The sequence below is a fragment of the Mesocricetus auratus genome, unplaced genomic scaffold (assembly GCF_017639785.1).
Source record: "Mesocricetus auratus isolate SY011 unplaced genomic scaffold, BCM_Maur_2.0 Super-Scaffold_100008, whole genome shotgun sequence".
NCBI classification, from domain to species: Eukaryota; Metazoa; Chordata; class Mammalia; order Rodentia; family Cricetidae; genus Mesocricetus; species Mesocricetus auratus.
This window is the reverse complement of record NW_024429192.1, coordinates 68,580,047-68,593,328: the sequence shown is the minus strand read 5'-3', so window position 1 is coordinate 68,593,328 and position 13,282 is coordinate 68,580,047. Positions and strand designations below refer to the sequence as shown.

General features: G+C 45.1%; 1 protein-coding gene across 1 annotated transcript in view; it reads right to left on the bottom strand.

Moving 5' to 3' along the window:
- Positions 1–1,504: 1,504 nt before the first annotated feature.
- Ehhadh (enoyl-CoA hydratase and 3-hydroxyacyl CoA dehydrogenase) overlaps positions 1,505–13,282 on the bottom strand; it is a 30,100-nt gene continuing 18,322 nt past the window's right edge. Inside the window, exons 6-7 of the mRNA XM_040751058.1 lie at positions 5,579–5,920; positions 1,505–3,514 (exon numbers count right to left, since the gene is read on the bottom strand). Coding sequence (XP_040606992.1) covers positions 2,253–3,514; positions 5,579–5,920 — 1,604 coding nt within the window. The 3' untranslated portion in view covers positions 1,505–2,252. The remainder of the gene's footprint in view (positions 3,515–5,578; positions 5,921–13,282) is intronic.

Sequence of the window (13,282 nt, the reverse complement as noted above, 5' to 3'; positions counted from 1 at the left end):
GCCTTACCAACCTTGTGCTATAGAGACAGACTTCATCTTAGATGTTTATCCCAGACTTTCCCCTCCCTAGACCTTTATCTTTAGCTACCAGTTAATAAAACTGTGGTGATTTGAATAGGAATGGCCCCATAGAATCATGTGCTTGAATGCTTGGCCTATAGAGAGTGGCACTATTAGGCCTATAGGGTATGGCCTTGGAGTGGGTGTGGCCTTGTTGGACACTGAGGTCTCATATGCTCAAGCTACACTCAGTATAGTTCACAATCTCCTTCTACTACTTGCAGATCAAGATGTTAAACTCTCTGCTCCTTCTCCAGTACCATTTCTGACGGCAAACCACCATGACGATAACGGATTAAACCTCTGAACTATAAACCAGCCCCAATTAAATGTTTTCCTTTATAGGAGTTGCCATGGTCATGGTGTCTCTTTACAGCAATAAAACTGTAACTAACACACCATTGGTAGGGAAGGTGTCACATATATTTTATAGCCTGCTGTTATCTTTGCCAAAGACTGCATGGTCCCCGATTCTATTCCACTGAGCTATGTACCAGTTTGTGCCAGTACCGTGGCATTTTTATTACTATGGCTCTATAGTATAACTTGAAGTTTTGTATGGTGATTCTGCCCCTACCATTCTGTTTGTTCAAAGTGTTTTTGCTAGGCTTGTGTTTTGTGCTGCTATATAAATTGTGAGGTTTTTTCCCCCTATGTTTATGAAGAATGATTACTGTAGGATGAAAATAAGGTTTAAATTTTATTATCATGAGGGACATATGCACAGCATTGCAAATGTATCAAGGTTAGGGTACAACTTTGTGGAGTTGGTTCTCTCCTTTCACACATATGTGGGTTCCAGAAATTGCTTATGAGCCACCCTGAGTCATCCCACAGTTCCATTTGGTAATATTTTAATTTGAAAATGTTTTAATAACTCAACAAAAAAATCACCCATGGCTTTAAGGAAAGTTGATGTGATCCTCTTTAAAAGTTACTTTGGAGTTGTTCAGAGTTACAACTCCAAGAAATCATCTAGAAAGCCATGAATTCAAATATGAGTACCCAAAGGCAGTCTGTCGGTGGTGGCACATGCCTTTAATCCCAGCACTTGGGAGGCAGAGGCAGGTGGATCTCTGTGAGTTCGAGACCAGCCTGGTCTATAAGAGCTAGTTCCAGGACAGCCTCCAAAGCCACAGAGAAACCCTGTCTCAAAATGCCCCCTCCCAAAAGATTACCCAAAGGCTAATAATCCACACTTAAAATTTTCAAACTGAATTACAGTGCAAGGGACACTCTTGGTTTCTTGCTTGCATGAGGTTTTTTTTTTTTTTAGATTTTGCTCCATGTTGCCCATTCCAGCCCTTGAACTTCTGATCTTCCTGCACTGGCATCACCAAACCTGTTTTACAATGGAAAACATGTACTCCGTTCACTCGAGATAGCCCCATCAGAAATTCCAATGACTTTGCTTACATTAAAAGGTGAAGATATTGTGAAAACATTTTACATAGTTAAAATCTTTATTTCCATTAATTTTATTAACTTCATTGAGACATACAATATATACACGACATGGTTCATTTGAACCATTTGGCTCATTGTGTTTTGGTATATTTGTAGCACTACAGAACCACCACTAGAGTAACTTCAGAAAAATTTATGAACTCCCAAAGATATTGTGCATCCATTAGCAGTAATTTTAGCTTCTAACAGTTAACAGCCTCAGACCACAAATCTACATATTCTATAATTTCACATCCATATCCAAATGATATGTGGCCTTTCCTGCCTGCCTCCTGTCACTCAGAACAGTGTCCTAACTCAGCATCATGTTACAACATGTGTCAATTATTTCTCATGGCTGAAAATTGACAACTGCATGTATATATACCACTTTTTGTTGATCTGCTAAGGCAATCTGGGTTGTCAATTTGGGGTTATTATGAATAATCCTACTATCCACATTTTGTACAAATTTTTGTTATACAAGGCAAAAAGTCAAAAGAGAAGAACTCTTTGAGTAGTAAGTACATATTCACTGGACTTTTCTCACAGAAGTACATTCAGAGGTATAGAAAACACATTTCTAAAATCTCACCAATAAAAGCATGAGGCAGATAGAGATAGAGAAGAGCTTTTGCAGACCGTTATCATCATCCTTGGTATCTCAGAGCAATCTCTTTGGATTTTAGGAGCGAATCACACTGAAATTAGATGCCAGTATGCATGGCACAATGCAGAAGGCTAACTCACAGCTTACTGATGTGGGGTCCTGCCAAGCTTTGCCATTCTTTCAGAGGGGGGTTTCCCTGGGCAACCAGCTTCCGCAGGTAGTCACTGGGCTCCAGCTGGGGGATGTCAGGGTTTTGTTTGTAATATTTCTGCAATTTCTCTAGAATTGTGGGCAAGCCAACTGAGGCAGCATAGAACATGGGCCCTCCAAAGTGCCTTGGCCACCCATACCCATGCAAGTAGATGACATCAATGTGCTCTGGGCTAGCAGCCATCCCCTCCCCTAAGATGCGGAATGCCTCGTTGATAAGGGCATAGATGCAACGCTCCAGGATCTCCTCCTTGCCGATGGAGCGCTGCTCAATGTGATGGGTTGCTCTATACTGTGACAGGAATGAGGAAAGCCAGGGATCAGGTTTATGAATCCGACCCAGTGGTTTGTCATATTGGTACCAACCCTTACCTGTTTTCTGACCAAATCGCCCATGTTCACAGAGCAGATCAGGAAGTGGGGAATATCTGTTATTGCCTCGCTTACGGACAGGAGTTCCTGGTGGCAAGGAAGGTCCAGTAAGGCCTTGCCCCTTGCGAATTTTCCAACCCACATCTAGCCCTGCCAGGTCAGACACTCTAAAGGGTCCCATTCTAAAACCAAACTCTTCTAAGACCCCGTCTATATCCTCTGGCTTACTGCCATCCTCTAACAGGAAGTACGTCTGGCTGTAATAGGGCATCAGCATTCGATTCCCAACAAATCCATGGCAGTTACCTACAACGACCCCAATCTTTCCAATCTTTTTTGATAAGCTCATAACAGTGGCAATGGTAGTGGGGGAAGAGTGTCGGCTCGGAATAACCTCTAGCAACTTCATGACATGAGCTGGTGAGAAGAAGTGGGTGCCAATCACCAGGTGAGGGCGGTTGGTGGCAGACGCAATCTCATCCACATTCAGGGCTGAAGTATTGGTACACAGAAAGGCTCCCGGCTTGCACAGGGCTGACAGTTCAGCAAAGACCTTCTTCTTCAGGTTCATATCTTCAAACACGGCCTCAACTACCAGATCCACACTTGACAGCTCCTTTATGAATGAGGAGAACCGAAGTTTGGGTCCCGCGGAAGCTTGGCCGCTCTGCTGCGTTTTGGATGCTTCCTTTTCCAAGATGGCAGTTATCATCTTCCTAGCAGCACCTAGCTGCTTCTGGTCTGACTCCACAGCAACCACAGGGATCCCAGCCCTTGCAAAAGAGATGGCAATGCCCCGGCCCATTGTTCCCAAACCTAGGAAAGAACAAAGGAAAGAAAACATGATGTGCCAAATAGGTGGACATTGGTACAAGGCATCTGTGGCAAAGTGGCCTTTTAAAAGATTGACCATGGGGCTGGAGAGATGACGCAGACTGCTCTTCCAGAGGTCCAGTGTTCAATTCCCAGCACCCACATGGTGGCTCACAACCATCTATAATGAGACCTGGTGCCCTCTTCTGGCCTGCAGGCATACATAAAGACAGAACACTGTAATAAATAAATCTTTAAAAGAATAAAAATAAAAGATTGACCCAAGCATAGTGCTGCTACTGTCACAGTGTGCTACTGATCATGCATGAGTCCCGGCTGCCGTCACCAAGTGTGTTGATTATGCATGAGGCCCTGACTTCTGTCCCCAGCACTAAAGATGAGTAAGAACACTAGGATTGGTTAGTGAACATAAATGTTCTGAGTAGTAGTTCATGCACTGCTAAGTGCTCCAGAGAAAATAAAACTCAGTAGGATTCACATTCATGTATACACACAAGCTATTAAAACTAGTGAACAAGCCCAGGAAGGCTTCAGGATGTAAAATCTGTATATAAAAGTCACTGCGTTCTCGTTAACATTTATTTCCCTGTGTGTGTACATCAGACCTCAGAAGAAGGAAAGGGGTGTACTCTTCTGTCACTGCCTGTTCCTTTGGAAACAGGGTCCTCTCTCTTAAGAGGGTAGGGACTTGTGTATTTTAACCTAGTCTGAAAGCCAGCAAGCCCCAGTGACCCTCCTGCCTTTGTCCCCCTTGGAGCTGCGGCTACATGGGCACTGGGGTCTAAACCCTGATGTTTCAAAGCAGGTATCTTAACTGCTGAGCTATCTCTCCAGCTCCAAATACATCCCCACACATTAGTAATGAACAATCTGTATGCAAATCAGAAAATAATTTTACCTACAATAACACCAAAACCAATAATACTCTTAAAGGGGTACATTTAACAAAGATGGCTTCTGCACTAAAATTAATGAAACACTATTGAAGAAAATTAAATAATGGCCAGGGTATTTAGTTCTTGGTGTTTAAGTGCTTGCATAGCATGCACAAGGCTCTGAGTCTGACATTGATAACAAGAAACAAAAAAATAAAGAAGGAAGGAAAGGGGGAGGGGAGGAAAGAAAGAAAAGGAACCAAAGAAGACCTAGGTAAGTCAAAAGACATCCACTGTTCACAGACCAGGAAACATTTAATATCAGAAAGACGAAATATCAAATTGATCTGTAGAACCAATGCAAACTCTGTGCCATCACAATTTTTTTGCTTAAATTAACAGTGGATTCTAAAATTCACACAGAAATGCTAGCAACCTAGGAGAGTCAAGACAGTGTTTTAAAAAATTGGAGAAGTCAGTCTTCCCAGTTTCAATAATTATGACAAAACTGTAGAATTCAAGGCAGATAGAGTCAACCAAGAGTCCAAAATAAACTCCACTCTTATGGCCCGTATGTGCACAGGACTGCTGCTGTTGAAACAGCCCTAGGGCTGACCCGCAGGATGGAGAGAGTTCATGTACTCTGGCAAGAATCAGCAAGAGCTAACATGAGCACTAAGTTCAACAAAGAACTTTGCATCCAATAGCCCCAAGCAAGCGACATTTGAAATGTGCTGTGATTTTTGTACACAGTGGTGCAGTTGCTCATATGAACTGACAACATGTCTGACAGCACTCACAAGACCCGCCAAAATCAAGCAGACAAAAATTCCAGCATGGGGGGGGCAGGGAGAAAGTCCAACCCCCAGCTGAAGGGCTATTGGCCTTTGTTGGTAGAGGGAGAGTTGACTTTCTTTAAGGATGAGCCCACCTTCCCAAGAGGCTACCCATGTCCCAGTAGATGGTCTCACACCATGAACACACTAGCAGCACTAAGAAGTCTCTGTGATTTTAAGAGAGAGAACACGTGAAGTTGGGGAGATAGCGGTGGGAGGAGGCTAAGGCAGGAATTGAGGGAAAGGAAACAGGGGAGGGCACTTGATCCAGTTTTCACCTGTATGAGATTCTCGGTTGATGAAAAGAAATGCGCCAGTGTGAGGAACGTACTTACCAAGAACGCCAACTGAGGAGACTGGTTGAGCAGACGCGGTTTTCCAAGATGCTCCAGAGGGAGTTGACCACTTATTTGCAGACTTTTCAGCAAAAAAGGCGTACTGCAGGGCTCTGGCCTGCCCCGACGCCTTAAGATACTTAATCAGCTTTTCTTCTTCCCTGATGCCCACTTCATAGGGGTGCTTCACAGAGGCCTGAACTGAACGGACACAGGTCTCCGGAGCCAGCCGGCCAGGGAACTGCTTTCGTACCTTGGCAATGGCTTCTGCGAAGATACTGTCCATGTTGGGCAAGCTTGGAACTGACTTATTTAAGATTCTGCGAGGTTCTACAGGTTTATCTAAAAGGAATTGCGAAAGATCAGAGCACTGCAAGTATAATACAAAGGCAACAGGACCCCACCACAGCCAAGCAATAGTACATGGCTCCAATGACCCAACTAAGACACTATGCATTGTTATTTAATGAAACACTAATTCCCAAATATGCTATCTTAGTAACTTCGGACCATAATGCAAAATTTAGAAGATCTAAACGATTAAGCTCCTAATCCAGACATGAAAAGTACATTCTCTTTTATTCTGAGGTCAAGAGAACTTTATAATAGATTAAATATCAATCTGTCAGTGAGTCCAAATATGCCAGTTCTTAGTTAATATCATATATTCAAAATTATTCACATTCCTTTGCTAATAATGACAAAACCATTTGGGGGGGTTTCCAGTGATGGAAAAGTCCTGTGAATATGTCAATAAAGCACTGTTGGCCAATAGGGAAGCAAGATAGGTGGGACTAGGAGTCCAGGAGGACTCTGGGAAGGAGAAACACAGGGAGTCACCATGTAGCCGCCATAGGGGTAAGAAGTCTGGACCTATTCTCTGGTAAGAGAAATGCTTAGATTAACAATTATGGAGTAAATACTTAAGTCAGAGATAGCCAGTAAGAAACAAGCAAAAGTCCAACAGCTTCATAATTAATATAGCGTCATGTGTGCTATTTGGGGACTACAACCTGGCAGAGCCCAGGCGACTGGTGAGGAAAAACCAAAGCGGCTGGCAAGGAAAAGGCTTCTCTCTACATTCTAGGCAGGGTTTCTCTGTGTATTCCTGGATGTCCTGGAACTTGCTTTGTAGACCAAGCTGACCTCAAACTCACTGAGATCCGCCTGCCTCTCCCAAATGCTGGGATTAAAGGTGTGGGCCACCACCACCAGGCTACGAAGCTTTTAAAAAACCGTAACGGATGGGAAGTAACATGATGCAATGGTTGGTGATGGAAAATAATGGAAAGTTCGTGGGTAAGTTCTTCCGACACGGAATTGATTATCCATGCAGGACAGAAGACAGTCAACAGGAGAAGAAGTCTTTTCCCCCAAAAGGAGATGGGGTAACTGGACACTCAGATGGGGTGACTGGACACACAGGTAGGGTGACTGGACACTCAGATGGGGTGACTGGACACACAGGTGGGGTGACTGGACACTCAGATGGGGTGACTGACTGGGCACGCAGTACTAAGTAAATGAACTGTCCCTTATGAAGTACACACCTCCAAATGAATCACAATTTTACTGAACTCCTAATTCTATAAAATTTTCTAGGAAAAACAAAACATAACAAAGGAACATCTCTGTGATCTTGAGTTAAGTACCAGAACCTTATGGTTCTGTAATTTTACTAAATGATTCAATAAAATGGTTTTAAAATCATATTAAAAACACAACAAATTAGTTACCAAAACTCACGACCATATAATGTGCTCTAAAAAAGGGTTACCATCTCAAGAATGAACCATTATGGTAAAAATGTACACCTAAGAGAGTTAGACAGAGAACCTGCTGAAGACATGGGGCCATCATAGAGGAGCACAGTCGTGTGACAGTGTGTGCTCAGGAGTGCCCAAGGGAGCAAGTGCAGGGCCTGGGCAGCATCATGTGCACTTGGGCTTCTGCAGTCTCCTCCCGGTTTTGGAAGCCAAACACGAGCCCATGACTTGAATATGCAAACATTAACTACTTGTAGCTGTGAGAAGGGCTTTAAGTGAATGCTGTCCTATAAGCATTTTCCAGCATAGCATGCAGACAGGGGTTAGCAGCCTGTGGCCCTCCTCACCCTGCTCCTTTGGAGGACCAGGAGCTACAGCCATCACTTATTCAATACATTAGCGCAGTCCTCAGTGAGGGGGAGTGGGGGGGTGAGGTGAGGTGATGGGGTGGGGGAGGACGGGGAGGGGGAGGGGACAGCTGAAGAAGATGAGGAGACCTGTGCGGTCTACAGTCAGTGTTATTCAGGGATGACAAATGAAGACAGTGCAATAGAAGACAGAACCGGAAGAGAACATGTGGGGGAGGGGCAAGTGGAAAAGAAAGGAGGATGGACGTCAGGGCTGTGGCCCCACCCACTGCAGACCGAGAGTGGCCCCACCCACTGCAGACCGAGCATGCTATCCTTGAAGCTGCTATTGTTCCCTCCGGGACTGGAACTGCCTCCTAACACCACTGCACACCCGAGTTCTTCCAAAAGTTTAAGTTCAGGTGGCTGCTGGCCATCACAGATGCAGTTTGACTGTGCTGCGGACATAGACAGGATGTGGCGACCTGAAGAACATTAGCATTTGACTTTGAAGCACAGTCCAGGAGCGGATCTTAGCCCTGGGAGTTACCTCTGGGGGACAGCTGCGGTTTCTGGGAAGTCCATCCAGACACCAAGGAGAAAAACATCACCTGCACAGTGCGCAGGCGCAGGCAGTGATGGGCAGCGGGCAACACTGGCCAGCTCAGCATCGGCTGCTGGGGAAAATAGGCCGGGATGAAGCAGCAGCTCCAACAGGCTAGTGGTCACGTCTACCCTAGGGTCTTCTCACAAGTTTTGACCAAACAGTGGGTCGTACTTCAGAGGGGCACAAACGCGGTCCTCTCGCCTACGCCCTTCTGCCAATGTGGCAGGAAGAGACTGTCGCTCTGGCTAAAGAGACCCAAGGCTCACATAAATTGCTTCCTCAGACACGAAAGACTACTTTCTTCTTACCCTGACCCAGGGTGCTGCACCCACAACTGCCCATCATCAACTTCAGCAAGACCACTCACGGGTGGGTAGCTCGTCAAGCGGAGGCCTCTGTGTGGGCAGGGTCACTCCATTCTTTAGAAACATGGCCGTACAAATATCCACTCCAAGTAAAAATAAATTACAACGGGCAAACGGTAAAATGAAGAGCAAGACCAAGGAAAGTGCTGAGAATTCTTAAGAGCCACAATAACTAACAGAAACAAGTCTTTGAACAGAAACAGCTGTTAGAAAAGGACCAGACAGGGGATAACGGGGGGGGGGGGATGGGGGAGGGCACGGGAGGAGGGGAGGGAAAAGGAGAGGGACCTGGAACTGACTTGTGAAGCAACCTTGTTTCTTATCTAAATTTTAAAAAAAGAATAAAAAAAATCATAAAAAAAAGAAAAGGACCAGACATCCAGGGCGAAGGACCTGAGCTCACTGCACAGACGAGAATAGAGCGTCAGAGAGAAGCATGCTGGTGTACCCTGTCACCCCAGAGCCTGAGACAGTGACACAGGAAGACTGGGCATTTGGCCCCCTGGGCTGGAGACTCTGCCTCCAAAACAAAAACCGGGGGCTGCAGAAATGGCTCAGTGGCTAAACGGAGTGCCTGCTGCTCTGCTAGAGGACCAAGTTGTGCTCCCAGCAGCTGTGTAGAGTGGCTCACAACCACCTGGAACTCCAGTTCCAGGGAATCTGATGCCCTCTTTGGCCTCTTGAGGCACTGCTCTCATTTGCACAAACCCGTAAAGATATACACATAATATAAAATATAATCTTTTTTAAATCCCAAACCCACAAGTGAGCCAGCCCCCTTGAGCATCCATTCCTGAGCCGAGACTCCTAGGTGGACACTCTGTGTGCCCAGCTTCACAGGGACGTGTGGTGGGGGTGAGTTCTCACCTGTAGGATGGCAAGTGAAAGAAGTGGCATTTTATAAGACCCCTCCCCTCCACCCCTGCACGTCCCTTCCTCAGGGGAGGCTCGGCCCTATCTCTTTCCCCTATCTCTTTCGCCTCTGTAGTCTGGAAGGTTTTGTATGTTAGGAAGATAAAGACGCTAATGAGCATAGTCAACTCTTCGGGATGCAGGGTTAGATTCGTAGAGAAAATGGACACCATGGGCACAAGAGCTCCCCAACTCCCTCCCGATCATCACTTGCTCCAAAATACTGCTACAATGGAAACCCTCTCCTCACTCCCGGGAGAGGGAAAAGTGAAACCTTTACATCTTTTTCTTTTGGCCTCTCAGTTCAACATTTGAGTAGTGGACGTGGCACTAGGCTGCAGGCTATGTGACAGAAAATCCCAACACGGTCAAGTTGGAGAGCTGTGGCTGCGCATCAGAAATAGCTTCAAAAACGTAAATTCCCATGCGTGTATAAACACACGTCGTTTCTGAACCTGACCATCAAGGTAACCCACCAGTTTTGTTTTGTCAAATGGTTATATACTAATAGCTACATTTAAGAGCAATTGAGAGAGGAAGCCGGGAGGCATCAGGAGAAGCACAGGGCCTCAAGGGAAGAGGAAAGTAGGCATTGCTGACTGGTGTGTCCTGCGAGACAGTCAGTCACAACAGGAAGACGCTCCGAGTCAGGCCTTGGTTGCTGCCCAGCTTTTCTACTCTTCCCTATTACATCTACCTTCAACAAGGAGGAAACTGGATCTCACATAGCCGGTAGCAGCCTTCTCCCCGCTGCCTCCATCGCAGCGGGCTGGGATTACAGAAGTGTGCTAACACACACGGTTTTATGACTGCCGGGATGGAACCCAGGGACCCCCTACATGTGAGGTAAGTACACTGTCACCCCTAACCTGAAATAGTAAGATCCAAACAGTTGTGCTCAGGTAAGACAGACACAAACACAACAGCAATTTAAAAGTTCTAGTATTTTCTGTGGGATTCTATTCACTGAAGCCCAAATCAGGCATGGATGTGTTTGGTTGTAGCAAGGACTAATTACTGAGGTCCCAACCAGCAGGGCCTTGGCTTTCTCAGAATGTGGCCCAAAGTCAACTGACTTTGTGGAGCTCTTCCTTTAGAGAGACAAGAAAAGGCAAAAGAAGAGCTGTTGCGGTCCAAGTGAGAATAAAGCCCATGTCCCTGATGTTCAGACCATTTCTGTATCACACTGAACCCACCAACACATTGGGCAGGCCTCTCTTTTTCCTCTGGGTAAATTCAGTGGCTTGGATCGTGGAAAAGAGCAATATTTTCGATTGTTTTATTTTAGTATTATTGTGTGTGTACAGATGGACATATGTATCCTGGTATGTGTGTGTGTGTGGGGGGGGAAATGTATGTCCTGGAATACTGGTGAAGATCCAGGATGGCAACAACCTATTAGTCCATCAGCTGCTAAAGACATTGTGCCTCAGTCATATGGAACACATTTCAGTAATGGAAAGCGGTCAATTGTTACATCAGACAACACAGATGAGTCTCAAAAAACACGCTAAGTGAAAGAAGCCACGGCAGAGTCCACACTACAGCTATATAAAATTCTAAAAACAGAAAACCATGCTGTCTTGGAGTTGGTAAGTGTCTACTGAATAGCCAAACAAAATGGAGAGCATCTACCAGGAGGAGCCAATACTTTTCGAGGTGAAAATTATATTGCCACTACACTGTGGCAGTAGCCACACAACTATTACCAACACTCACCAAACTCTACACTTAAATGGGTGAATTTCACTGGGCATAAAGGAACATCAGGGAACATTCTAACTGTTCTTCATCTGGATTACTACTTAAATGGAGAATTGTAAATAAAGTCAATATGATCTATACAACGAGGAAATACATAAAACAAAATGTAAACACATCCAAAAATTAGAAATATCTGGGCAAACTAGTATAGGCTAAGCTAGAAAAAAAATAAGTAAAACAAATGCTGGTGACATATCTCTGTCACACATGTGCAAAGCCCAGAGTTCAATTCCCAACGATCCTCTCCACAAAACAACACACACACAAACAAGCAGACAAACAGAAAACATACCACAATAAAAACAAAACGCGGATAGTAACTTTTGTGAAAAGCTCTTTTTAACTTGTCACTATCTCCTTAAAATTTTTATATATACTCATATGAATCCTAACTAGTTGTAAGTAAATTTTTATTGTTTCTTTTTTTCTTGGAATTGGAATCAAACCCATGGTTTCACTATGCTAGTTCCTGTCCCCCAAGCAGATCCTCACAGCTGAAACATTTGTATATCAGGACTAAAATGTAGAAAGTCACATTTAACTGTCGGTAGCGTTGGGGTGCCCCCTCGTGGACAAACTCCATAATGTTGCTGAGACTGGCCGCCATCTTGTTTTATTAACTTTCAAATTTAATGTTTCGAATTAACTTTAAAAGCTGAAGGGAGTAAACACCCCCAGACCATAAGTATTAGACTTTGGTCCTTATCCTCTGCTGGAAGTAACTCAACTCTCAAAACAGAATCCAGGGAGACCCATAGAAACCAAGACCAGTACAAACGGAAATCAATAGTGTGAGCTTGATTCTAAGAATGGCTTAGGGCGCTCTCTGCAAGCAGCCCTCCCTGGAGCACAGGGACACAGCGCTGTGACAGCAGCCTGGGAGACAGAGCACAGCAGGGATGGCGCTCCCAAAGCGACAGGACTTGCTGACACCCGCCAGGAGTTGGCAGTATTTCCCCACCAGTAAGTACCTCACCTTTGGAGTGTGAGTGTCACCTCCACACTGAAACCCGAACTAGCTGGGGGTGGGGGCACGAGAGCATAGAAAAGATTTTGGGAAAAGAAAGGTCACTGTCAGGGGCAGCTAACAGTCTTTCACAGGGATGTCTTGGAATGACCTGGAGCAGAGACTAGCACACACTCACTCCATTCTGCCTGGAGCCCAGCACTCCTCCTATGTATTTTCTTAGGCAACTTGCCCCTGCTCAGTTAGAGTATGTAGCCTCCCTCAACTTTCCCCAGAAGTTACTGAGTGGTTTTTGCTTCTATCATGATTTCTTGCAGGAAGGCTTTTGGGAATTGACTCTGCACTTGTCTCCCAGAGTTATGTCACCAGTCCCACTTTTATTTTTTTTCCAGCAAAAAGGCACAGTTTTAAGTAAACTCCCCCAAAGCAAAACAAATAAAAAGCATAACAATTCTGTAGGCGAGTACTAAAGGGACACTTGAAGGACACTGCTGGTCTGCACACCCAGCAGGGACAGAACTCACTTGTCCAAGACAGAAACTCCAGAAGCCACGCCTCTGGGAACACCTTGCAGGTCCCCTCCTCTAGTGGATCAGCTACATGTTTGTCCCCATGTTTCAGCTTAATTGTATGCTTCAACCAGAAAAACATGCATGACGCCTGACACCCCCAAGGTGCAGCAGAGCAGACTCTAAACCGTTTCCTTAAAACTTCAGCAAATGTCCAGTCCCACTCCCAGAGCAATCACTTTGTTTCCTGTGGAATGCTTCTGGAAGACCTCAGGCATGGACAGCATCTACGCTTGCCCACCCTTGGCATACATACCTTCTCTCCACTAACACCCTTCTTCTTGTTACACCATTAACAAAAGGCCACTTAGGATAATGTTCTCTTCATTGCCTAATGCAACATTACAACATACCATGGAGTTTTTGCCAGATCAATACAGCATTTAAAGCTTGGCTACATTGTACTA